Source organism: Pleurodeles waltl, chromosome 1_2 (genome assembly GCF_031143425.1).
Source record: "Pleurodeles waltl isolate 20211129_DDA chromosome 1_2, aPleWal1.hap1.20221129, whole genome shotgun sequence".
NCBI lineage: Eukaryota > Metazoa > Chordata > Amphibia > Caudata > Salamandridae > Pleurodeles > Pleurodeles waltl.
This window is the reverse complement of record NC_090437.1, coordinates 714,550,858-714,578,795: the sequence shown is the minus strand read 5'-3', so window position 1 is coordinate 714,578,795 and position 27,938 is coordinate 714,550,858. Positions and strand designations below refer to the sequence as shown.

The following is a 27,938-nucleotide window of genomic DNA, read 5'->3' as shown; positions in this document are numbered from 1 at the left end:
TGAATTCCACAACTGTTGTGCAAAGAACATTAACAAAACCTCGTATTATAACAGCTAGTCAGGAATTACCAAAGGGGAAGGGAAGGGAAGGAAAGGGGAAACTAGGCTTGAATCAATAACCATGAAGAATAAATACATGTGTTTATAAAGCATATAAAACAGTGATAATCATATCGATCAATCTATGTGGAATGCTATAACAAACACATTGAATGAGGCTTCAGTAGCAGTTTAGTTTCAGCTGTAAATTGTTGGGAAACTTCAAACTTTTAATTATTTTATTTTACTTTTGCAATTCTGATGGTTTGTAAAACAACACAAAAACCCAGACCAAAATACCACACTGCACCCTCCCCCAAACTACTGTAACAATTATTTACTGAAAATGTTTCAATATTAAATTTCAACCTCATCCACAACATAAAAATATACACATTAAACCAAGACTTTGACTTTACCTGGCTTTTGGTGATTTCTATTGATTGAGCATGGTTTATTCATGGAACATTTGAATATTAGTTGCTTTGAGTTTCTGTGTATAATATAGTGCAAAGCAAACAACACTTTTCCAGTAAAACTGCAAATGAACAATGAATGCTATTTCCAATTTCCCAGCTTCAACACGATATGCAGCTTGTCCTGCATTGACTATCAAGGATGAAACCCTCCTTGCTCTCAGGGACAATAGCAGTCAGACTCATAAATCTGAGGATGCTGCCTGTTATTTATGTTACTATTCTGTAGTTGGCAATTTACCATCACACTTGTAACAAGACACAGAGGTCATTAGAGATTTGCTGAAAACAACGGTGCAGTTGTTTTCTAAATTATAACCCTTACAAAACCATTTGAATGGAGATGTGTTACTTTTTCCTAGGCTTTTCACAATATAGATGATAGGGCTGCCTGAGCAGATACTCCTAATATAATTTCCCTGGCTGGCCTCGCCTCTCGATTGAGGGGAGGACTATATCCCATTTCTATGTATGCAGAGAGCAGTATGTTAGTGTTCTTTGCTGTGTGGGATGGGGAAGGAGTTGGAGACCCTTTATCTACTGCGTCAAAAACATACCTTTTGAACAAACAAAAAACAGCAGGACAATGCCATCACTAAGATCAGAGGTAAAAGGTTGGGAAGGGACAAAAAAAGGCATGTGGCCAGATCAGATCACACTCTTCACATATAAACAGAATTTGATCTCTCACAAATTTTAGTTGCATCTTCAAAGATATCCTCATGCAATTATGATCAGCTCTGGTGGGAGAACTGGAATGAGAACTCCTTTCTTATCTAAGGGTGATCTTCCAATTTTTATCCCATCCACTAATAATTCATATCTGCAAGAATTCCATTTAAACAGCAACTGGTTTTTAAGTTTTCAGCTCCTCTCACAGCTGCTCCAAGTGTGTGCCTGAATCCAGCGGGGAAAGATAAGTTTTAGAAAGATCCTCAAAATGGCACGAGGCAAGCAAAAGAACCAGAGAAGTTAGATGCCGTGGGTTCAACTGGGTTAATAACTGAAAAGTTACTTAATACCATTGTACGGTTAGTCTTTGTGTTGAACACATTTTCTAATATTACAACAGTTACTTAGTCATCATAAACAAAAAACAAGGTAAAGACAATATATTATTCACACAGCAAGAAAGCTAGTTTAATTGTGTCATAACCCACTTTGATACACAGTGTCAATATGTTTCAGCCATTAAAATAGTGTACTATGGGCTTTCATCAAAACTAAAACAGGTAAAAAGAGCAATGGTAACACAATGAGGATTTGAAAAAGTAAAAAAGAAATGGTGTTAGCAAACAATCACACCACTTGAAGGGATATTTCACATCATTTCACGTACTACAAAATTGTTTGGACCGTATCATAACCATCACAGTTTCAGAAACTGTTGTACATAGGTCACATGGTAGCTAGGATTATACTGGACATTTATAACAAGCTTCCAAAGACAAATAAAAAAAGACACAGCATTCACCTTAACTGGTACATAACTAGCCGGCCATATTAGCTTCAACAGATTGCAAGCTTAACTTTTTCTTAGCCTGTAATGTGCAGAGAAGCCAAATGAGGAGTCAAATTAACGTCATTGCGAAATGTCCCTTTTAGCCCCACTGAAAAATGAACATGTGATGGTGATGAGTGTACGTTGTTTCTGCACAGTGTTCACAATGCTGAGGAGGAGGAATGTTTCTCCCAAAAGAGACTTCTTCGATGTTGTCTTCCATAGAAGAAGGTAACTTTCAGAACAGGGTTGAGAGTAGGTTGAAAAAGTTTAAGGTTGGTAGGTAAAATGTCTAAAAGTATTCCCCAATTTATTGTTTGAAATCTAATGTACATCTACAATATTGTGTGTTTAGAATTTAGAAACAACAAGCAAAGACAAAGTTTACAAAATTAAATGATCTGTTCCTATAGTAAACTAAGGGCAAGTAAGTCTTCTGAGCTGCTATTCACTGTACATTAGTATATCTAGATCAGACCTTACAGTAGCTTAAAAAAGAGTGATATTCATCTTTAAGTCAATATTATTGCCCTCCTTAAACAACCAACATTGTTTACTCAAAAGTCCCAAACTATTTATTGGGCAGTAACCCACAAAATCATCTACATGTTTCAATGTGTACCCTTGCTGGGTTATTTCATGGCTCTGATAGTACATTTTAAAAATAATATTATACTTCAACACATAATATCAGACCCCTAAATGCATAACCATATCCCTTTCCACCATGAAGATAATTACCATATCAAACTATTCAGGGAGATGCTACAGGCAGGGAATATCAAAATGTGGATATGTTTGAGATCTTTAAAAGAGTACTGGACGGTGTACAGGGAGCCCTTTGATTTTATTTACAAATATATGCTACTTCGAACCATCTTTCATGTACAAATACTAAAATTGGATTACTATATTGTCACAAAGTGGGCAGGTGGTCTCTTTAGAGCTGTGAAATGTTCATTCAAGTAGATGCTTTAAAATGGAAGAAATGTATAATTCACTTATTGAAGTGCGTACATGGGAAAAGCTCATAGCCTTTTTTAATGTATTTATTTATTTATTGTATTGGCTATGGAAAAAGGCATCTATTAATAATTTGTGATGCCATGTAAAATTAACTATTTGTCCTGATGAAAGAGACGGAAAACAATTGTATGTCTTGTGTCTGAAAACATAGACACATGAGCTCTGAAGGGAATCATTTGAGTAGTCAGTGTCTGAATTAAATTGTGCTAAATGGAAAATGTCACTTACCCAGTGTACATCTGTTCGTGGCATTAGTCGCTGCAGATTCACATGCTGTGCACATCCCGCCATCTGGTGTTGGGCTCGGAGTGTTACAAGTTGTTTTTCTTCGAAGAAGTCTTTTCGAGCCACGAGACCGAGCGACTCCTCCCACTTCGGCTCCATTGCGCATGGGCGTCGACTCCATCTTAGATTGTTTTCCCCCGCAGAGGGTAAGGTAGGAGTTGTGTATGCTAGTAATAGTGCCCATGCAATGGAGTAATGTACATAATGTAGTTTAAAGTAATATATTTACAAATATACAGATGTTCAAGATCAACTTTTAAACGGCTACAGGCTCCCGGGGAGGCGGGTGGGCGCATGTGAATCTGCAGCGACTAATGCCACGAAGAGATGTACACTGGGTAAGTGACATTTTCCGTTCGATGGCATGTGTAGCTGCAGATACACATGCTGTGCATAGACTAGTAAGCAGTTATCTCCCCAAAAGCGGTGGTTAAGCCTGTAGGAGTTGAAGTTGTTTGAAACAATGTTCGTAGTACTGCTTGGCCTACTGTGGCTTGTTGTGCCGTTAGCACATCTACACAGTAGTGTTTGGTAAATGTATGAGGCGTAGACCATGTAGCTGCTTTACATATTTCGGTCATTGGAATATTTCCCAGAAAGGCCATGGTAGCACCTTTCTTTCTAGTTGAGTGTGCTTTTGATGTAATAGGCAGTTCTCTTTTTGCTTTAAGATAACAGGTTCGAATGCACTTAACTATCCATCTAGCAATGCCTTGTTTAGAAATTGGATTTCCTGTATGAGGTTTTTGGAAAGCAATAAATAATTGTTTTGTTTTCCGAATTAGTTTTGTTCTGTCAATGTAGTACATTAACGCTCTTTTGATGTCTAATGTATGTAGTGCTCTTTCAGCTACAGAGTCTGGCTGTGGGAAGAACACTGGTAATTCTACTGTTTGATTTAAGTGGAACGGTGATATGACTTTTGGTAAAAATGTAGGATTTGTCCGTAGAACTACTTTATGCTTGTGTATTTGAATAAATGGTTCTTGTATGGTAAATGCTTGAATCTCACTTACTCTTCTTAAAGATGTGATGGCAATTAAAAATGCAACTTTCCATGTTAAGTATTGCATTTCACAAGAGTGCATGGGCTCAAAAGGTGGACCCATGAGTCGTGTTAAGACAATGTTGAGGTTCCATGAAGGAACTGGTGGTGTTCTTGGTGGTATAATTCTCTTTAGGCCTTCCATAAATGCTTTTATGACCGGTATCCTAAATAGAGAAGTTGAGTGCGTAATCTGCAGGTAAGCTGAAATTGCTGTAAGATGTATCTTAATGGAAGAAAAAGCTAGCTTTGACTTTTGCAAATGTAGTAAGTATCCTACAATGTCTTTGGCAGATGCGTGTAGGGGTTGAATTTGATTATTATGGCAGTAATAAACAAATCTTTTCCACTTATTTGCATAGCAATGTCTAGTGGTAGGTTTCTTAGCTTGTTTTATGACCTCCATACATTCCTGTGTAAGGTCTAAGTGTCCGAACTCTAGGACTTCAGGAGCCAGATTGCTAGATTCAGTGATGCTGGATTTGGGTGTCTGATCTGTTGTTTGTGTTGCGTTAACAGATCTGGTATGTTTGGTAGTTTGACATGAGGCACTACTGAGAGGTCTAGTAGTGTTGTATACCAAGGTTGTCTTGCCCATGTTGGCGCTATTAGTATGAGTTTGAGTTTGTTTTGACTCAACTTGTTTACTAGATATGGAAGGAGTGGGAGAGGGGGAAAAGCATAAACAAATATCCCTGACCAGCTCATCCATAACGCATTGCCTTGAGACTGATCTTGTGGGTACCTGGATGCGAAGTTTTGGCATTTTGCATTTTCCTTTGTTGCAAATAGATCTATTTGTGGTGTTCCCCAACTTTTGAAGTAAGTATTCAGTATTTGGGGGTGAATCTCGCATTCGTGGATCTGTTGGTGATCCCGAGAGAGATTGTCTGCTAACTGATTGTGAATCCCTGGAATAAATTGTGCTATTAGACGAATGTGGTTGTGAATCGCCCAATACGCTATCCCACAGCGTTTGTTTTGCTTTGTTTTGCTTTGCTTGTGAATCGCCCAATGCCATATTCTCTGTGCCAGGAGACACAACTGTGTTGCGTGTGTCCCTCCCTGTTTGTTTAGGTAATACATAGTTGTCATGTTGTCTGTTTTGACAAGAATGTGTTTGTGGCTAGTATGGGTTGAAATGCTTTTAGCGCTAGAAATACTGCCAATAGTTCTAAGTGATTTATGTGAAATTGTTTTTGATGAGTGTCCCATTGTCCTTGGATGCTGTATTGATTGAGGTGTGCTCCCCACCCTATCATGGAGGCATCTGTCGTTATTACATATTGTGGCACTGGGTCTTGGAAAGGCCGCCCTTGGTTTAAATTGATACTGTTCCACCATTGAAGCGAGGTGTATGTTTGGCGGTCTACCAACACCAGATCTTGAAGTTGACCCTGTGCCTGTGACCACTGTGATGCTAGGCACTGTTGTAAGGGCCGCATGTGCAACCTTGCGTTTGGGACAATGGCTATGCATGAGGACATCATGCCTAGGAGTTTTAACACCATTTTGACTTGTATTTTTTTTTTTGAATACATGGCCTGTATTAAATTGTGAAATGCCTGAACCCTTTGTGGACTTGGAGTGGCAATCCCTTTTGCTGTGTTGATTGTCGCCCCTAAGTATTGCTGTGTTTGACACGGCAGAAGGTGTGACTTTGTGTAGTTGATTGAGAAGCCTAGTTTGTGGAGGGTTTCTATGACATACTTTGTGTGTTGTGAACACCTTTTTAGCGTGTTGGTTTTGATTAACCAATCGTCTAGGTACGGGAACACATGTATTTGCTGCCTTCTGATATGTGCAGCTACGACTGCCAGGTACTTTGTAAAAACTCTTGGCGCAGTTGTTATTCCGAATGGCAACACCTTGAATTGGTAATGTATCCCTTGGAATACAAACCTCAAGTACTTTCTGTGTGAAGGATGTATCGGTATATGGAAATATGCATCCTTCAGGTCTAGCGTTGTCATGTAGTCTTGTTGTTTGAGCAGTGGGATTACGTCTTGTAAGGTCACCATGTGAAAGTGATCTGATTTGATGTAGGTATTTAATGTTCGGAGATCTAATATAGGTCTCAGACTCTTGTCTTTTTTGGGTATGAGAAAGTACAGAGAGTAAACTCCTGTTCCTTTCTGGTGTTTTGGTACTAATTCTATTGCTTCTTTTAGTAGCAATGCCTGAACTTCTAGTCCTAGAAGATCTATATGTTGTTTTGACATATTGTGTGTTTTCGGTGGGACGTTTGGAGGGAATTTGAGAAATTCTATGCAATAACCATGCTGGATAATTGCCAGTACCCAAGCGTCTGTTGTTATCTTCTCCCATTGTTTGTAAAATTGGCTTAGTCTCCCCCCACAGGTGTTATGTGTTGGGGATGTGTGACTTGGAAGTCACTGCTTGTTTTGAGGGGTTTTGGGGCTTTGGAACTTCCCTCTATTTTTTTGGAATTGTCCCCCTCTATATTGCCCCCGAAAACTTCCCCGCTGATATTGGCTTTGATAAGTGGGCTTTGCTCGTGAGGTTGTGGCCTTTGTAGGTTGACCTCGAAACCCTCCCCTAAATTGTGTTTTGCGAAATGTGCCTCTGCTTTGTGGGGAGTAGAGTGCGCCCATGGCTTTTGCCGTATCAGTATCTTTTTTGAGTTTTTCAATAGCAGTGTCGACTTCCGGCCCAAACAACTGCTGTTCATTAAAGGGCATATTCAGCACGGCTTGTTGTATTTCCGGCTTGAATCCTGACGTACGCAACCATGCGTGTCTCCTTATAGTTATTGCAGTATTTACTGTCCTTGCAGCCGTATCCGCTGCATCCATTGCTGATCGTATCTGATTATTGGAGATACTTTGTCCTTCTTCTACCACTTGTTGAGCCCTTTTCTGGAACTCTTTGGGTAAGTGTTCTATGAAATGCTGCATTTCGTCCCAATGAGCTCTATCGTATCTTGCCAAAAGTGCTTGTGAATTGGCAATACGCCATTGGTTTGCTGCTTGTGCTGCAACCCTTTTACTCGCAGCATCGAATTTGCGACTCTCCTTGTCTATAGGTGGTGCATCTCCTGAGGTATGAGAGTTTGCTCTCTTGCGAGCTGCCCCAACAACCACAGAGTCTGGTGTTAATTGCTGCGTAATATAAACAGGGTCTGTTGGCGGTGGCTTGTACTTCTTCTCCACCCTTGGAGTTATGGCTCTGCCTTTTACAGGATCCTGAAATATTTGTTTGGAATGCTTTAGCATTCCCGGGAGCATAGGTAAGCTTTGTTATTGGCTATGAGTGGAGGAGAGTGTATTAAACAAAAAGTCATCCTCAATTGGTTCTGAATGCAAGGTGACGTTATGAAAAGCAGCTGCCCTTGAGACCACCTGCGTGTAGGATGTACTGTCTTCAGGTGGCGACGGCCTCGCGGGGTAACAGTCTGGGCTGTTATCTGATACAGGAGCATCATAAAGGTCCCATGCATCGGGATCATCTTGACTCATTGCAGTATGAGTCGGGGATTGCATCAGTGGTGGAGTGGCTACCGGTGATGTATGCATTGACGGTGGTGGAGATGGTGGCGGAGTTGTTTGTCTTGCCACCTTTGCCTGTGGCTGCTTGTCCTTTTCTTGAAAGGCAAGTTTTCTTTTCATCTTAATTGGGGGAAGAGTGCTTATCTTCCCTGTGTCTTTTTGAATGTGGAGCCTTCTTTGAGTGTAGTCTGGCTCAACTGATTCAAGTTCTTCCCCGAACTTATGTCCTTGCATCTGGGAGGACAATCCCTATTCCTCTGTGTAGGAACCTGTTTTCGGTTCCGAGGCTGGATGTTTCGGAATCTAATTTTTTTCGGTCGCCTTTTTGGGCTCCGAGGAAACCTTCTTTATTTTTGGCGTTGTGGTGTCTCGGTGCCGAACCATTTCGGTGCCACTGTCTCGGTGCCGAATCTGCTCGGAGCCGCTGTCTCGGGCCCGAGATTGTTGTGTGGCAGTATCTCGACCGGAGTCGGATGACTTCGCCACATGCATGCCCTTTTTCGGTGCCGATGATCGGTCACCTATTTTTCGGGTTAAGCCATGGCCTGTTGGCGGTGGCGTCCCCTGGGCTTTTGTTGTCTTCTCATGGGTTTTATGCTTCGACGTCTTACTCACGGTTTTTGGCGTTTCTTCAGGATCGAGCTCGTCCGAGTCCGATTCATGGATGGAGAAGGTTTCTTCTTCCTCCTCGAAACGCCCTTGTCCTGTCGGCGCCGACGCCATCTGCAGTCTTCTCGCTCTTCGGTCTCTTAAGGTTTTCCTCGACCGAAACGCTCGACAGGCTTCACAGGTATCCTCCTTGTGCTCTGGAGACAGACACAAGTTACAGACCAGATGCTGATCTGTATATGGATACTTGTTATGACATTTTGGGCAGAAGCGGAATGGGGCCGGTTCCATCAGCCTTGAAGAGACACGTGCCCGGGCCGACCAGGCCCCGACGGGGGATCGAAAAAAAAAAACCAAAGGGCCACCGGAGCTCTTCCAAAGTCGGTGTCGATCTGTTGTAACTAACCCAATACCGAACGCAAACAATACCGACGATTTTTCTGAGATTCTAACTAACTTTCCGACCCGAAACACGGAGCGAAAAGGAACACGTCCGAACCCGATGGCGGAAAAAAAACAATCTAAGATGGAGTCGACGCCCATGCGCAATGGAGCCTAAGTGGGAGGAGTCCCTCGGTCTCGTGACTCGAAAAGACTTCTTCGAAGAAAAACAACTTGTAACACTCCGAGCCCAACACCAGATGGCGGGATGTGCACAGCATGTGTATCTGCAGCTACACATGCCATCGAACAGGAGAATATATTGTACAGGCCTTCTAACTTAGCCATTAGCCCTGAGACACAGTATGGTTTTCTGGCTAATAATTTGCATAACATGACATTAAGTGCCCTACTTATTTATTAATAATGCACTGTTTAATTTTTTTAATATTTTTATAATTGTATTTGAGAAATGTAATAAAATTATGTATTATTTGTAAAGACTTTGAGAATCTCTATTGAGATATTTCTATTCAATAAGTGGCAATGAAACAGGTTCTCCTTTTGTTCCCTTTTCGTTCCTTTCGCTAACCATATTTTAGTTTTTTGCCCATTAAATAACGCTGGTGCATGGCATTTTAGATTTTCTTGTTTTAGGCTGCCACAAGAGTTTTAATTTATTTTCATTTTTTCTTCTGGTTCTTCGTTTTTGTTGCAACTGAAACACTGTTTATGTTGGTTATTTAGTATTCAATTTCGATGATTTTTATTAATAGCGCAAATGAAGTTTATTATTATTTATTTCTTCTGCTTCTGTCAGATTAGAGTGCTATTATTTGCTATTCTTAGGAATAATACGTGTGTTATTCATCATTATTATATGATTGATTCTTGTATTGAGAGTTTTTGCAGGACGGTCTGTAGTGTTGCAGTTTGTATTAAGCCATAAAGACTATTAAGGATCCTGATATCCAAGGAGTGCCCATACAACACAGTCCGAATTAATCAGGGGTTGGAATTTCTATTGTCCAGCACCCAGAACACATTGTTTGAGGTTAAGGATAACAAGTCTTCACACTATTTTATCCACAGGAAAAGTAAGCCCAACTCCCAGGAGGTCAAGCTGTTTGGCTTCTATTATGCACTGTCCCAATATGGTTGTGGAAAGAGGATTGTCTACTGCAAAGATATCCATATGTACAGGGAGTGCAGAATTATTAGGCAAATGAGTATTTTGACCACATCATCCTCTTTATGCATGTTGTCTTACTCCAAGCTGTATAGGCTCGAAAGCCTACTACCAATTAAGCATATTAGGTGATGTGCATCTCTGTAATGAGAAGGGGTGTGGTCTAATGACATCAACACCCTATATCAGGTGTGCATAATTATTAGGCAACTTCCTTTCCTTTGGCAAAATGGGTCAAAAGAAGGACTTGACAGGCTCAGAAAAGTCAAAAATAGTGAGATATCATGCAGAGGGATGCAGCACTCTTAAAATTGCAAAGCTTCTGAAGCGTGATCATCGAACAATCAAGCGTTTCATTCAAAATAGTCAACAGGGTCGCAAGAAGCGTGTGGAAAAACCAAGGCGCAAAATAACTGCCCATGAACTGAGAAAAGTCAAGCGTGCAGCTGCCACGATGCCACTTGCCACCAGTTTGGCCATATTTCAGAGCTGCAACATCACTGGAGTGCCCAAAAGCAGAAGGTGTGCAATACTCAGAGACATGGCCAAGGTAAGAAAGGCTGAAAGACGACCACCACTGAACAAGACACACAAGCTGAAACGTCAAGACTGGGCCAAGAAATATCTCAAGACTGATTTTTCTAAGGTTTTATGGACTGATGAAATGAGAGTGAGTCTTGATGGGCCAGATGGATGGGCCCGTGGCTGGATTGGTAAAGGGCAGAGAGCTCCAGTCCGACTCAGACGCCAGCAAGGTGGAGGTGGAGTACTGGTTTGGGCTGGTATCATCAAAGATAAGCTTGTGGGGCCTTTTCGGGTTGAGGATGGAGTCAAGCTCAACTCCCAGTCCTACTGCCAGTTCCTGGAAGACACCTTCTTCAAGCAGTGGTACAGGAAGAAGTCTGCATCCTTCAAGAAAAACATGATTTTCATGCAGGACAATGCTCCATCACACGCGTCCAAGTACTCCAAAGCGTGGCTGGCAAGAAAGGGTATAAAAGAAGGAAATCTAATGACATGGCCTCCTTGTTCACCTGATCTGAACCCCATTGAGAACCTGTGGTCCATCATCAAATGTGAGATTTACAAGGAGGGAAAACACTACACCTCTCTGAACAGTGTCTGGGAGGCTGTGGTTGCTGCTGCACGCAATGTTGATGGTGAACAGATCAAAACACTGACAGAATCCATGGATGGCAGGCTTTTGAGTGTCCTTGCAAAGAAAGGTGGCTATATTGGTCATTGATTTGTTTTTGTTTTGTTTTTGAATGTCAGAAATGTATATTTGTGAATGTTGAGATGTTATATTGGTTTCACTGGTAATAATAAATAATTGAAATGGGTATATATTTTGTTTTGTTACGTTGCCTAATAATTATGCACAGTGATAGTCACCTGCACACACAGATATCCCCCTAACATAGCTAAAACTAAAAACAAACTAAAAACTACTTCCAAAAATATTCAGCTTTGATATTAATGAGTTTTTTGGGTTCATTGAGAACATGGTTGTTGTTCAATAATAAAATTAATCCTCAAAAATACAACTTGCCTAATAATTCTTCACTCCCTGTATATGAAGTTCAAAATTGTATTAGTGCTTTATTAATTTTAACAATGCAAAGCTGTTACTGTTAAAGTGAGTGCAGTGATGAAATGCAGTGAGCTGTAAGCCAATTTGTATTACTGACAGTGTTCCAGTATACAAATGTGTGCATATTTGCAAAATGTAACATTTTGTGGCTATTCTTAATGTTACCAAATTGCCCCCTTACTATATACACATACCTGCAGAAGAATACAAGTTAAGCAATTGCTTACTTTCAAAATAAAACTTGAAAAAAGTGAACCTACAATTTTACTAAAATATTGTGCAATATTTAAGGATGACTTTCAAACTTTAAATACCATTCTCAAAGGCATCGTTAAATATGTTTGATGCATACAAATACAAACATTAATAATGGAGAAGCAATCCATGGCCATTATACATGTAAAAAAAAAATGATTGTCCCAGTCTTAACGAAAGTCACAAAACTGTATTTGCACGTCTATGCAGATTTGCTACTTTCAGAAATTCACAAACGTTTACAGACGTATGACAGGAAATCTGGAACAGTTGCAGGTTTATAGAGGTACTCCTCGGAAATACCTGTAAATGATGATTTTGCATGAGTAGATATAAAACTGTACATTTGCTAATGTGAAAATCTACTGAGCAAGTGTACATTTATTTAAAACCTTTTCGTCTTTTTTCTCCAGGGGAAAATAGTTTCCAACATGGGAAAGCTCCCTTTCATACAATGTTTTACTCCTACCTTACCAAGGAGTACATTTCTTAACTTTTCTAGATGGGAAGGTGTTGGAGAGGAGTTAGTCAATGCCTTAAACATTCATGTTTGTGTGTGTGCACAAGCTTACTGTGAAAACTGTCTTTAAAAATGCCACTTCCTGTATGCTTCCATCTCACGAGAAGATTTGCTCACAAGAAAATCAGTATGTGAGTAAAACCTTTTATGAGTGCAAAATCTAGCTTTGGTCATGTAAGCCAAACTTACATATGTAAACAGCTTTCAGGATTATGGATTGAGCCCATAACGGGTGAACTCTAAAAAGATGTTGCAGAGTCCTTTTTCAAGAAACAGTTGGGAGCACTCTGCCTCACACTCCAGCATGTAGTTTGCCCCCAATGCATTATGGTAAATGCAGTAGGAATGTGTGCTTACTTCACCTGTAGTCTGTAGGTTTTCACCTTAGTGAGTGCAGTTAGTCCTGTAAATCCCTAGGCATGTGTTTCTAGGATTAGCCCTTCATCAGTAGAGAGCAGAAGGCTTTTTTTCTGGGGTTGCTGGAAATGCTGCCAAAGTCCTCTCAGGTCTCAGTACCACTCAGTGGCACACAGATGCATCAACCAAAGCTCATCAGCTTGCCGGCTCAAGTGAGCCTTTTTAAACAAGAAACAGTTGGGGCACACTGCCTCACACTCCAGCATGCAGTTTGCCTCAAAGCATTATGGTAAATGCAGTACAAATGTGTGCCTACTTCATCTGTAGTCAGTGGTTTTTCATTTCAGTGGGTGCAGCTGGTGCTAGTGCTGTATATCTCTAGACATGTGTTTCTGGGTTAAATGCAATGGGATGGGGCAACCTTCACGCTGGAGTGTGAGGCAGTGTGCTCCCAACTGTTTCCTGTTTAAAAAAAGAGTGCTTTGTCCTTTCTCTCAACTTTGAAGAAACACACACACAGACAGGCATACACAAAAATATGGAAAATATTTCATGGTTCCCTGTGAAGTATGTACTTCCTCATCAAATTGACTAACTCCAAACCAATCTTCTGAGTTTTACCATTGTCAGGGCTACTACAATTAGTGGCACGGAGGCACAAATTATGCAGCAAAGCTGCCTGGCTAACATTCTCTGGCATAGCCATTTTTGTGAAATCTACAACTTGCGCAAATCATGTGGAAAACTATGTTGCATATGCAGTAAATCTGTCATTATGTGGTAAACGCTGCTGCCACAGAATCACATTAAGCCACTGGCCCTTGACACTGTCTATCATTTAATCAAAAGCACAACCAAAGTTGAGGGAGAAATAGTGCAAACCCACATTTACTCAATATGGTCTGCTGCTGCTCTTAATCCCTGTGCTGGCCCACAAACTGGCTGCCTGGTGCCATACATACACATCTGCAACAAGGTGCATTAGACACAATTTGTTAACGTTCCATACATTGGACATGTGCTCTACAGTGCAGCATAAATGCAATGTTTGAAATGTAAGGACAAATAAAAACATTTCTTCTATTCTGAACGTCCCTCAAGGGGCATTATTTTTTGACGGAAAGCCAGGTCTGGTAGTCTTTGCAAATGTATTATTGCATCAGAAAAACCCCATGGCGCAATGTGAAGCAAACCAGAGGGCACAGGGTAACTTTCCAGTGCAGAAAAAGTTTAGCTCTGGAAAGTAAACCCCCATCAAAATCTGTGTCACATTGCATGTGCTTTCAACAGCACAAAATCTTGATAAATGTGCCTTTTTTGTCTTGTGCCCTACCAAGGGCCCTTCAATTAATGAAGAAAACAGGAACTGTGAGGAACTTTCCTTCAGAAAAGAAAACATTTCATATGAAAAATCAGCCACTCGATGTCCTGCTTAAGCAAATTAAGAGTCTACATTGAAACTGGAAAATGCAAGGAAATATCCTGATCATAAAGGGCACCAGGCACTGTGTAGTAGAGGTGTGATGGGCTCACTTTCCTGCCACCCCCAATATTAGCTCCACATATATATATATATATATGGTTCAAGAATATATTTATAACAAGTTCAGGTTCAAGTTTAAGTTCTGGATTATCTGCATTCGCTCTACAGAAATGAATTAGGTCTATCTTTTTCTAATGTCTTTTTTCAGATGACCAAAGTGAACAACGGATATTGCAATTTGAGAAAGATAAACAAAAGAATAGAACACACCTACAGGACCAGTATCAACCATACTACAATAATCAAGCAAAATATCACATTTGATAAAACGGTTCTTAACGTAAGAAAGAGAATCGTTTGTTTTTAAAAATGTTTATTGCGTTGTGGAATCAAGTTGTACACAAATAATCAAGTGTAAAAGTTAAACAATAATAAAATGAAAGGTTAATATATGGTAAATACTGAACACAATAGTTGTCATTTTAATCCGTGCATTTCCTCATTAGAAGAGTTTACAGGAGGACCCTCGTCAAACAACAATCACACGTCTAGGCCATATTATCAGTTGGACACTCTGTGTACTACTTTAAATTAGTATTTCAGTCTAGCTAAAATTAAACATTTTAAAAACCTTTAATTACAAACCCCAGTTAGATTTTTCTTCCTGTTACGTTACTATATACAGTAGAAAACATCTAATGTTTTCCATGTTTAGTGGTACCTTGGCTAGGTGGAAGGCATACTGTGGTAATGTGAGGTAGAAACAATGTAAGCATCCAATATATATATTGCTACTTTATTGTGGTTAGGACCTGTTGATTTTGGCTAACAAACTCATTGCCAAGCCACAACTACAACGCACTCACTCTATGAGAGTTTGTATTACTGTAACATGAGGTCGTGCTCCAAACTTCCATGACAGTACAGCTCAAACCAAAAATATATGAGCACCACCGGGGCTCTTTTTTGCAACATCATTTAGTTTGTGATCGTACCTTGACAGCCATGGTGCCAATTCTGCGTTACTAAGGAAAACAAGTAATCTTTCATTTTCAACACCTTTTTTCCGTATTTAGCTTAGCATTTCCGTTCCAAGAAAAACATAATGACTAGGTGAGGGCAAATCTTCCTGCTTATAAATATACAAACAGAGCAATCTAAAGCCTGAATGTAGCAGATGCAATTCCCTTAAGAGTCTTTGCCCACCACCATTTAGTACAATTCAAAATGAGTTTTGAAAACAGTGGCATGTGAACAGAAAGAATGGTAAATGTAAACAAAATAAAATCATATTTTATCCAATCCAAGTCTGCTTGGAAGTAAAAGCCAGTCAATAATTAATTAACATTTCACTTATGGATCATTTACAGTAATGGTTGTAAAATCATTCTGTTGGCCTGAACACATAGACATAAGTGTGTATATTAATATGTACATAAATACATGTTATCAACGTACATCTCAAAACAAAAATATGTGATGAAGCCACCCCAAATCGAATGTACCATTCACTACATTATGAATGTGTTCAAAGTACAAGAGGACGTCAAATGGCTGCCAATAAACTCTTGCTCATAATGTCCATGCTTCATGTTGTTCATTGGACGAAGAGTTCTTTCAAGTAGGAGCACAACGCAGCGGCTGAGGAGTTACTTTTATTTCTTATTCTATTAATGATTTTAAATCGGGAACATTTTTTATCTTAAAGTCCAATAGCATTTGTCCATATGCCTTGCCCTGCGAAGAAAAGCAAGCATTATAGGATAAGCAAAAGTTTACTCTTGTTCTATGACGACAAATACATTTTGGCAAATCAACTTTGCACCAGACAAAGCCATTATGTTTACATACCTAAACGATAATTGTATTTGGAAAACCTATTTAAAAAAGAAAACAGATGTGGAAGGAAATGCAGCTGAGAGAGAGAGACAGAGATTGGAAACCAGATAAACAACATTCTAAACTGCTGTCAGTCAGAGCTCATTGCAGAAAGCCTGCATTCATTCAAGGATATAAAAAAATAAATCTTCCTCCTTTAAATGAAAAAAGAAAAACAACCGGCCTCTGGTGCTACCATCCAATGTCTTCTCGTCAAGGGAAATACATGTTGTTCCTGGACACAACAAACGTTTCCCAAACTAAAAAAAGTTTATAAATATATAAATCCATTAGTTAAATTCAGAGCAGATCGACCTATCAATAGAAGAAATGTGAGTGAAATACACGTATAATACTGTATAGGTAGAGAAAATTGAATCCTTAATTTTTTGAATGCTTGCAAACACTTACTTCTACTCAGAAAGAGACACGTTATCAAATGTTTTTGCACTCCAAAAATGCTAAAGAATTCCGCATATCCTGACAGACATATTCAGAACAGATAGAATGTTATCATGAAAAAGGACATTTTTGAATGTGGCATTTGCCTTTGTAACATTTGGGGTTTGGGGTTTATTCCCATATAGGGTCACCAGCAGTGGTGGAAGGGGTTCCTCTGAGGAGAACCTATTTCCCCCCTGAGAAACTGAACAAACAAAAGAGCAAAATCACATTTGCATTATGGTTCTAGATGCAGACCTATCCACCGGACACAAATTTAACGGGTCCGACTGCCGACGCATTTTCTACGAGAAGCTCGTGCTCGCTCCTGTATTTGTGATCCACAAAGCATTTTCTACGAGTAGCTGTGACTTAAGACACGGGGCCTTATTTGGAGTTAGGCAGCTGCGGAACGTCTGTCACTAAGTGGCAGGTGTCCTGTCCGCCATAGTAAGAGTGCATTGATGTCACTGGGATTCTATATACGGTGGATGGACTAGCTGCCGCATTTTAGTAGATGCCCTGTTCCGCCAAATTCTAACCAATGTCCTTAGGTGTGAATTAAAAAGTAAGATATGCTTTCTGAAGGAATAACTTTTTTGTGACATATAACACTTTTTTGAGTATGACTGAGAACTTTAATGTCAGATACTCATAAAACATAATGGTGCACTACATACCAAAAGAGTGGTTCTTCTGCCCACCTAGTAATCAGTGTCCCACCATGCACTGAAGTGTTCAGACTAGAATCGACCTTCTGAGTCAAATACTGGTGTGATGGGGAGCCAAGAGATGGGCCTTTTACCATATTGCCCATTGGCCTTTGTGCAAGACTGCAAAGGCTTTAAAATGGAATCAGAGTGAGGGGGTTATGCTGAAGTTTGAGCTGCCCAGTCAGTGAGCCAGGGTGGGGGGGAGGGGTGAAGAACTGGCCTTCAGGTGAAGGTTCCTGTCCTCGGTGGAATCTGTTCCCAACCACTAAGCAAGCCTGGTAGCGTTACATATTGCCTTGGTCTCAGGCAAGTTAGAAAGGCAAAAAGGGGTAGCCCATTAGCAATTTATAAACCTTCTCTGGTCACCGTTTTGGGAGGTGGTGGAGCAAAGAGTGGCTTAGGTCTTTAGCCGTTTGGGCATCTGCAGGCCCCAGAGCTTTGGATTGCCTCAATTCCGTTTTGTCACACTTTTGTCACAATTTACTTTGTTTGCCCGACTCGCAAGTCGCTGCAAAATTTCTTCACCCTATTTTAATAATGGTAAAAATAAATGTATATTATTTTTGCTGTTTGTGCAGCTTAAGAGCCGGCAGCTAAGTCTGTGAGTCACAAATCATTTTATCACCTTGTTTGAATGTCTAATGGGCCTTAGGGTGCACACTGGTACCTTCGGGGATGGGTATGGTCAAGCTGTCAACACATGGCACCATGGGGTTTATTGGGTGCATACTGGTCCATCTGGGATTGGATATCGCAACCCTGCCTCCACAGGTCCTTTAGGAGCAAGTTACTTACTTTCAGTAATGGTCTTTCTGCTGGATACTCTATCTAGCCACAGATCCCCACCTTAGGGTACACCCAGAGTGTCAGACTGGATCATAAAAACTTTCTTTAGCAATGCTTCTGCATGCTGACTCTGTACCACCCCAGAAGTGGTAAAGCAGAACTGCATACAAGTGACATCCCTGACACTAGTATCTTGCTTGTCTCTTTTCCCGCCCTCAGACCTAAGCATGAACAATTAGTAATACCAGTCTGCAGATTCCTAACTTGGGAACTTTTTGGATGTTAAAAAAATACCACTCCACAAAACGAGGACTTTAAGACTTTAAACATAAAAGCTTAAAGTCTTTCAATCCTCTCCTCCTCTTTGAAGGAGTGAGGAGGGGCAAAGAACATGGGCAGGGTGATATATTGCCCAACGTGGAATACCACTCCACAAAACGAGGACTTTAAGACTTTAAACATAAAAGCTTAAAGTCTTTCAATCCTCTCCTTCTCTTTGAAGGAGTGAGGAGGGGCAAAGAACATGGGCAGGGTGATATATTGCCCAACGTGGAAAGGAGCCACAACTATAGGCAAGAAGGCAGCCTGAGTTCTCAGGACTAGGTTGTCTGAAAAACGATGGAGTAGGGGAGATGCACCCATGAAGCCTGAAGCTCATTAATGAATCAAACTGAAAAAATCCCAATGAAGATTGTCTTCGAAGTTAAGAGTTGCATCAAGGAGTTATACATTAGCTCAAAGGGTATGCACATGACAAACGGTAAGACCAAATGAAGGCCCAACTGTGGTATCACAAAAGGTTTAGGAGGAAACATGTGTTAAGTCTTTTATAAACCTCATCACAACAGGTGATTTAATCAAGGACGGATGGTCAGGCAAGTGTAAAAAGGCAGAAAGGGCCAACAAATAACCTTTAACAGTACCCACTGCAAGGCCTTGGCGGACCGAAGAAAAACCAAATAAAGGAACATCTGTCAGCTTGGATTGTACAGCGTCAATCTTGTGGTTACCATACCATGCAGTCTTGTCCAGCCCCCCAGCATAAACGTCTTTTGCATCTGCTGGCAAAGGTTGCCATCCACCACCTCCAGCTGCAGATCAAATGCAGTTAACTGCTGCCACTTAGCTTCCTTGCATGGAGGTGTAGATTGGATAGATCCGAGTGGAGGATCCTGCCCTCCTGCAGAGACACGAAGACCTTCGGAAGTGGTAGCCTGATTGGAGGGTAGGTGTTCATGTCCAGAAGCTCTAGACACCATACTCTCCTGGCCCAATGGAGAGCCACTAGAATGATTTGGGCCCGTTCATACCTAATCTTTTTCAGAACTCTGGGCGTGAGAGACAGAGGTGGGAAAGCATATAAAAGTGCAGTGTTTCATTCCACCTTGAATGCATCTAGTAGTAAAAGTTCTTTTAGAAAAACACTAGCCAGGGTTCTCTCCAGTGCCAGAGGATGCCCTCTGCCACCTCAGGATTTAGTTTCTACGTGAGGGCTGCCAGATGTGCTTGTCCACTCTGGAATTCGAGGACCCTACCAGGTGGTTTGAGATCATTGAGATGCCCTGATGCTCCAGTGAACACTAAAGGCATAGAGCCTTATGGAACATGGACCAACAAACTACATATCCTTGTCTGTTGTATTAACACATGGCAGTGGTGTTGTCCATGAGAAACTTCTCCAGCCTCCCACTGATAGACATCTGGAAGGCCCTCAAGACCAAGAAAATGGCTACTACCTCCCACAAGCTGAAATGGAGTTGGGCTTCCATTGGAGACCAGAGTCCTCTTATCTCCACCTCCCCTAGTTGAACCACCCAGCCCAGCAGTGACAAATCTGTCACCACCATCAGCTCTGGGTAGGGAAGGGAGGGAAGCCTGCCTCCTCTGGTCCAGCTGACGTCTAGCAGCCACCACTGCAGATCGTGTCCAGTGCCCTTCGAAAGTTGAATGATATCTGATAGGTTTCCATAGCTTTGGGCCCACTGGAACTTCAGATTCTATTGCAGAGCATGTGTACGCTACCTGGCATAATCGACAAAGAGGATGAAGGAGGCTAAAAGGCCAATAAGTCCTCGAGCTGCTCTCACCGAGAGCCAGGGCCGAGGCTGAACTATTGTTATTTTTGAGAGGATCATCTTTTGCATGGTATTACCACGGATCTTTGCTTTCATATGCTAATCCATTTTTTGCTGGCCCAAAACTCTGTGCACTTTACTCCTGATAACCAATAGTAAAGTGTGTGGGCTTCTCCAACTAAACCTGGCTAAACTGGCATACAACTAATCATCACATTTCATTAACTTGTCTCTAGTATATGGTACTACATCTGCCTAGGGACCACAAATTAAATGCTACAAATGGGCAGCAGCCCTCATTGTGCCATCCAATAAAGCATCATTGTAAAACATGTTACCAGGCCTGTCCCTGCAATCTGTGTATGTAGTTTTAAAATTGCCATTTCGAGCTAGCAAAATAAACCTTTTGCCAAGCTGAAATCATTTGTTTTAGTACTTGTAAGTTACCCCTAAGGTAGGCCTTAAATGCCCACAGGGCAGGGTGCATGGTATTTAAAAGGTAGGGAACGTATATTTTATGTTTTACATGTCCTCACTCCAAAGTTGTTTTTTACTGTAGCAAGGATAGCCCTCCCATAGAAAATACTGGATTACATTAGAACAACCTATACTGCTTAGTTTCAATTTGGGAGCAGCTAGAAAAATGATTCAAGGACTCACTTTAATAGCAATTTAAAAACCAACCTAATGGTAAAGTCAGATTTTATAGTACTACTTTGAAAACTACACTTTTAAAAATGTGTCATTTTCCTGCCTAAGCCAAATGTGGCAGTCTTTTAATGGCTCTCCTGTGATGTTATGTGTACTGCTCCAGACAGTGGACAAAAGTCGTGGATGTGGAGAGGTTTTCTCTTTCCTTGAGCAGGACGCTCTGTCACTGGCAGATGTAGCTCACACCTAGGGCTGCCTTCCTTTTGTCTTCCGAGTCAGCTTGGCTCTAAACCCAGAGGGAGTGGGAGTTATTCCACAACTGGTGTGGAGGGTTTGCCCATTTTCACAGTCACACCTCTGGGTGGGTAAATGGAGCTCTGACAAGGGGAAGTAGGGTTCCACCATGTTGGATTTAGGTAGAGAGGGGCACTATGGGATAGGTTACAGTATAAATACATAGGAAGTGCTGCAAAAGTGGGTAGGATCTTCCCTGGGAACGTTTGTCACATTGGTTAGGGAGCAGCCAGGAGTCTCACTCACCCACAAACTGGCAATGGGGAGAAATATGGCATCGCAGTACCTACCTCAGATCACTACTGGACCTGTGGTAGAACAGAAGAGGACTGGACCAACTTCTCTGACCTGTTTTGGATACAGGAACACAGAAATATCCCAGAGGCCAGCTGATCAGTTCCAACTGGATTTGCCCAAGACCCTGCTGCTGGCAAGAAGAGTGAGTCTTGACCCCCAACTGCTGCCCCCATGAACCTGGACCCTTGGCTGGTGTCAAAGTATACTCCTCATGACGTTTCCTGACTGGGACTTTGAAACTTTTTGCCAACTCTTTGCTCTGACTGGGGCCAGAACCAACCTGCCAAGCCGATTTGACAAAGGGCCATACATTTTTCTCTGCAGCAGTAAATCCGATTCAGCTGGACATCACCATAAAGTATCAGGCTTCTTGTAGCTCTTTTTAGCTACAGCCTGTATCCATGCCCCGCTGGAAGAATCTTGGCTCCAAAAAGAGACTAATGGCCTGACTACGAGCCTCACGTTTTTGAGATCGCCAGTCTCGTAGTGGTGGTCAGGACCACTGCTGCTATGGTGGCCCGACCCCCACATTAAGACCCTGGCGGTCAGACCGCCAGAATTCGGCCATCTCCGCCGGGATCAGTGTTCCCAACAGGTTGATGGCGGGTGGAGGTGCTGATTACAACCTCATTCTCCACCAGCCTTTTTTGATGGCGGTTTTACCCCCCTGAAAAGGCTGGCGGAGAACAGGTGCAAGGGGCCACAGGGCAGACCCTGCACTGCCCATGCACTTGGCATGGGTAGTGCAGGGGTCCCCCTGCCCAGCACCCTTGCAATCTTCATTGTCTGCTGTGCAGACAGTGAATATTTCGAGGATGCTGGTGCACCCTGCAGGTGACAGCATTGCAGACGGCTCAATTCTGAGCCGAGACAAAGCTGCCACCAGTTTCCCACTAGGCTGACGGGCAGTAAGCACGGTTTCCGCCAGTCAGCCTAGCAGGAAACTCGTAATGGGTCTGGAGGGAAGGTAGCCAGTGTGGCAGCTACCTACCATTTGGAAGTTCGGCGGACAGGTCTTCCCGTCCGCCGAGCTCCTAATCGGGCCCTAAGTCCAAAAGAAGAAATCTTCACTGGGCAAAAGCGCAAAAAGCACCTGGCTAGTGAGGGACTTTCTCTGGGAAGAAAATGCCAATTTCTTCCACTCAGAGCTTTTCTGCCAAAAGTAAACAGCTTTATCAAGACATCATCCAGCGACTATCTGATCTGATGACAAGCAGCCCTCTTCAGCTACAGTCTACGACCTTGCCCCGCTGAGTATTTTTGACTTCCATTTAAGACACTAAGTCCAAAGATAAACCTTTTCACTGGGCCCAATCTAGCGCCAGTTTCTGACCTGCTGTCCATTAGGGCCATTTTTCACTTTTGGCTTTGTCCAAATGAAGCGCAATCAAATGACCACAGTTGGCGTCTAACGATTTTTTGTGTCATTTTTAATCTTAAAGCATGAATACTTTACACATTTTCTTCAAGTTAAGCCTGACTTCCTTGTGCCAAGCCACCAGAGGGTTAAGCACAGGATTATTTAGTGACTTTTGTGGTTCACCCTGACAAGGTTTGTGATTATTATTTGAAGTGGGTTTACACACACCTCAACAAATACTCCAATCTCTTACACTGACTGTATCCTGAATGTCTAGGGTTGGTGACCACTCTAAGGAAAGGAAACCTACCCTAAGCCGCAGATAATGTCTGCAGGATTGCAGAACTAGTACATGAATATTTGTATCCTACGGGTCCCAGGACACCATCTAGTTACTGAGGTCCAAGGTAGACTGGATCTGGGCCAGTGTGAGCATTATGAATTTGTCTTTATGCAGGAAGGCATTCAGTTTAAAGGTCTAAAATGAGCCAAGGCCCCCTCCTCTTCAGCACAAGGACATATCTGGACTCTCTCAATAGTTCCTTTGTAAAGTAATTCTGCCACCTCTTGAAACAGAATGGACAGGTGTTCCTCCAAGATTTGCTCCGAGGTGGGATGAAGATTTGGCGAAGAGGAAAGACAGGGTAGGGCATAACCATGCTGAACAATTTGAAGGACCCATCTGTGAGAGGTGACGACTCCCACCCTGTGAAGTTCAGGATCCTGCCTCCCAAAAAGTGGTTGTGCCCCACTAATGGAAAGCTAATGCACCCTGGTGGCTACTGCCATAGACAAAGGGGACCGAGAGGACTGGTGCCCTTGTTGGCCTGCACAATGCCTGACAGATCCACATCCCCGGCCTCAAAAGGACTGAGGTGACTGCAGTAGTGACTAGGGAGACTGATATTTCCTATACCCATCCTCCGAACGTCCTTGAAATTTCCTAAACTGGTGAAGAAACTGCTTGGAAAGGGTCAAAAGACCCAGGGAGTATGTTGTGGCACTACTCTCTTTAAACCATTTCAAGGCAGAATTAGCTTTCCCCTAACATGCATGAACTGATAAAAGGTATATCCTGAGAAAAGGCCTGGACATCTCCAGAAAATCCTGTGGATCGCATCCATGCATGGCGGCTGTGCACCATGTTGGTGCCAATCACCTTTGCCAGGCAATCAATAGTGTAAAGGACAGCACAAATTCCACATTTGGCTTCCTGACTATACTGAATAGTCTGAGTCAATGAGGCTTTAAGGTCTTCAAGGACCGCCACCAATAGATAGTTGGCCCTGAACCAGACAGCATGCTTATATCAGCCAAATAAGCAGACTGAATTGACTGATGTCAATGCTAGGCTAGCCAAGGAGAACATTTGTTTTCCAAATACTTGAATCCTATTAGACTCCCTATCCGAAGGGGTCATGGTGAACAAATTGGGATTCACCTTGTTGGTTGAAGCCTGAACAACTAGACTCTCTGGCTTAGGATGCTTGATGAAAAAATCAGGATTGCCAGGCACTGGTCTCCTACATCTGACTTCCTGCTTGTTCACCGGTGGGCAAGAAGAGGGTTTTGTCCACGTGCTGCTTAAGGTATCAGTGAGGGCCTCAATGAAAGGGAGCAAGGGCTCTGATGTGGCTGGCCTAGGTTGTAAGACTTCCATAAGGGCATTAGTCTCAGTCTAAATAGAGGGCAGCTGAGGGTCCAACACCTCAGTTGTCCATTGAACTGCTACTGCAAAAGATGAACTCTCTTTTACTGGTAATCCAAGTGGCACATTCAACTCAGTTTAAGGAAAAATATGAAGCCTACTGGCCTCTGTTAAGTCCCTGTTCAAACCGTCCTCATCATAATGAGGGGGTACATCATTCTCCATCCCCGCTATCATCATCACTGGGTGGTGGTTAAGTTTTGGTCTGAATCAGAGCTAAAAAGGTAGAAGAGCTTATGATCGTGTATCCACTCTAGTAGTGAAATCAGATCAGTGTCATGATATATGGTGACTGGTTGGTTGCACATTACTAATTTGGTACCGCAACATTGGTTAGGATTGGGCTGAAGCCATTTTGGAGTCAGACACTGGAATCAATACTGGATCCTCCTTTGCGTCGGTCCTGACACTGAAGGAATTGCGCATGTGATAGAGCTGGGATGTAAGTCTGTATTCTGAGTTAGTAAAGAGTCCGTAATTGGGCTGAGGGGGTCGGATGGTGCCAAGAATGGATTTTCTGGCTTTAATTGAACTGGGGCTCCCTGCAGATCTGCCACCCTCAGATTCAGGGCATTTGAGAATGTATTTTTATAATTCTGTCTGTTTTCTTATAGCACCCCCTCCACCCCCTCACTGAGGGGTGAACTGCCTAGTGCTGCAGGTGTGCATAGCCCAATCTATTGTTTTCCATAACTTTAAAATTCAGGTTTACATTGCTTGAATGAGTTAATGGCCCCTTCCTGAAATAATTCACCAAGCATATGACACTTTCCTTCTTTGCACCTATAGAATATATGTTCCTTTAGTGCAGACATAATGTTAGGCTTTTAATGTGAGCACAGTCTAGTCTAGATCCTGATCTACTATATACCAGGTTTTCATAATGGAGCTCAGTATTTCACTTGTGTATGTGTTTTAGGTCTAGATTTTTTGGGCAGCCACAGGATGTCCAGCATGGGCCTTCCAATGCCTGCTCTAGCCATAAATATCAATCTTTTATCACTGTCTTTTAGTGCCGAAGTTTGGAGTAGTCGTAAGTGTGTTGCTTGGTAGTACCTCCACAAACTTAGAAAGGCTAGTCCGCCTTTTGATCTGGGCATCATCAGAATGTCTCTACATACTCTACCTCTTTTGCTACTTCACAGGTATCATTTGATTATTTCCTGTAGACCAACAATGTCATCCTTGGGTTGGAAGTCGGTAGGACTTGGAAGAGACATAAGAGCAGCAGAAAGATATTCATTTTAAGAGTAGCGATCCTAGCCAGCCAAGAAAGTCTCAGTTTGTCCCATCTGTCCGGGTCCTGTAATATATCTCTTTTTATGTCAAGCCAATTGGCCCTCATCAATGTCCCTAAAGGTTCAGTAATATCCATGCCCAAGTATTATATATATGGGTTTGTCCATCTGCAGTTGTTAATTTGCAAATAAAAATGTGCTGGTGCCCAAAGCAAGTGCAACAATGCAATCAATGCAAGCGATGTTCGAGTGCAGAATACTGAGGCAGCGTAATCCTAAAGCCATCGCAGGCCTCTAATCCATTTACAGTCACTCGCTGACCCTTCAGCTCACTGTTGCACCTTTCTGCTTTCTCCCTTTGCGATGCTTTTCCGTCTTTCTCTTCTTCCATTTTTCCCATAAGTGTCTTTTGCCCACGGTAAACGCCTGATGCAAAAAAATAAGGGCATGCCCTCAAACCTAACTGCTGATGCCCCCCCACAGGCAACCACCGGCTCAAATTAAGCACTGTCCATTTGAAAGGGAATCTATTCTGAAGCCTACTTACTTCTCCCTGAGGGTAGGCTAGAGTCAAAGTTAAGCCTGCATATTTCTGGGTACTCCCTTACGTTGGCTGCCAGAGGTTCTATGGAGAGGGAGAACAAAAGTGTGAGAGGACACTCCTGCCTGACCCCACTCTAGTTTAATGATTCCTAATCTGTTCTCATTTACTAGGACTCTTGCTATAGATTCTTTAGAGTTTGCTAGTTTTCAGGATAAGCCTGTTTTTGGAGGAAACTGCAGCCAATAAGACCAACCACTTTTTCTATGCTTGACATAAACATTATACCTGGAAAAATCCTATTTCCTTTTTCCCAGCAGATGAGTAACTCTTCTAATGTATTGTGTTTCTGCCTGCTCCTGATGAAATCCTACTGGTCTACGTCAGTAAGTCTCAGCATATATTTGTCCCGTCTGTTTGCAATCACCTTAGTGATTTTTTCTGCATTTAGGATTAAGAAGGCTATTAGCCTATAAGATCTGCAGTCTCTTTGGTCTTTCCCTGACTTCAGAATTAAGTTGACATCTGTTTTCTACATGGAGGGTGTATTCTCCGTATCGACCCCAAATAAACTGAAAAGTTGGGTCGGCACAGCAATGATCTTAAAGGCTCCAAATAATGTTTTGTGAAACATAGCTATGAACTCATCTCGCTCTGGTGACTTACCCCCACTTTTATGCCCCTTTAGCCGCCTTTATTTCTAGACTTTCAATGGATTGATCTACTGTCCCCATTCAAGGATCAATTTTGTAAATTATCATTTTTATAAATATTCTTCCCCTGCTTTTTCATGATCTTCTTTTGGGGAATAAAGTTCTATCTTGCCATATTCCTCTCACTGTATTTCTCTCGGAAACCACTATTTCTGGAATATACGCTTTGTTGATTTTAGCTTTTCATTACAAGGCAACGAGTCTGAAAACACTACTTTTTATGCTCGAGGCATGGGAATGAATGGGAAGTATGTGAAGTATGTGAATGTAAGAGAATGAACTTTGTAGGGAAGTTGGCTCTGTATACACTATCTCAAAGTAAGAGATAGTGTACACAGAGTCCAAAGGTTCCCCTTAGAGGTAAGATAGTGGCAAAATTAGTTAATTCGAATGCTCTATTTTGTGGTAGTGTGATCGAGCAGTAGGCTTATCAGAGGGTAGTGTTAAGCATTATCAGAGGGTAGTGTTAAACATTTGTTGTACACACACACAGGTAATAAATGAGGAACACACACTCAAAGACTTAACTCCAGGCCAATAGTTTTTATGTAGAAAAATATATTTTCTTAATTTATTTAAGAACCACAAGTTCAAGATTTGAAGTAACTACATAAAATGCAAGGTACTCCACACAGGTAAGTTAGGAACTTTGAATTAGAGCAGTAACATACACAGTTTTAGTTAAAATGGCAATAAGCTATTTTAAAAGTGGATACAGTGTAAAAATCAACAGTTCCTGGGGGAGGTAAGTAATGGTTAGTTTTTCAGGTAAGTAAGGCACTTACAAGTTCATGTTCCTGGGCATAGGCAGCCCACCGTTGGGGGTTCAAGGCAACCCCAAAGTCACCGCACCAGCAACACAGAGCCGGTCAGGTGCAGGGGTCAAAGCAGGGCCCAAAACACATAGGCGCCTATGAAGAACAGGGGTGCTCCGGTTCCAGTCTGCCAGCAGTTAAGTACCTGCGTCTTCGGAG

At 41.9% G+C, this 27,938-nt stretch overlaps 1 protein-coding gene across 1 annotated transcript in view; it reads right to left on the bottom strand.

The window, feature by feature from the left end:
• Window positions 1-14,625: 14,625 nt before the first annotated feature.
• The window catches only part of LOC138303648 (uncharacterized), a 670,623-nt gene continuing 657,310 nt past the window's right edge, over window positions 14,626-27,938 (bottom strand). Inside the window, exon 20 of the mRNA XM_069242952.1 lies at window positions 14,626-16,006. Coding sequence (XP_069099053.1) covers window positions 15,932-16,006 — 75 coding nt within the window. The 3' untranslated portion in view covers window positions 14,626-15,931. The remainder of the gene's footprint in view (window positions 16,007-27,938) is intronic.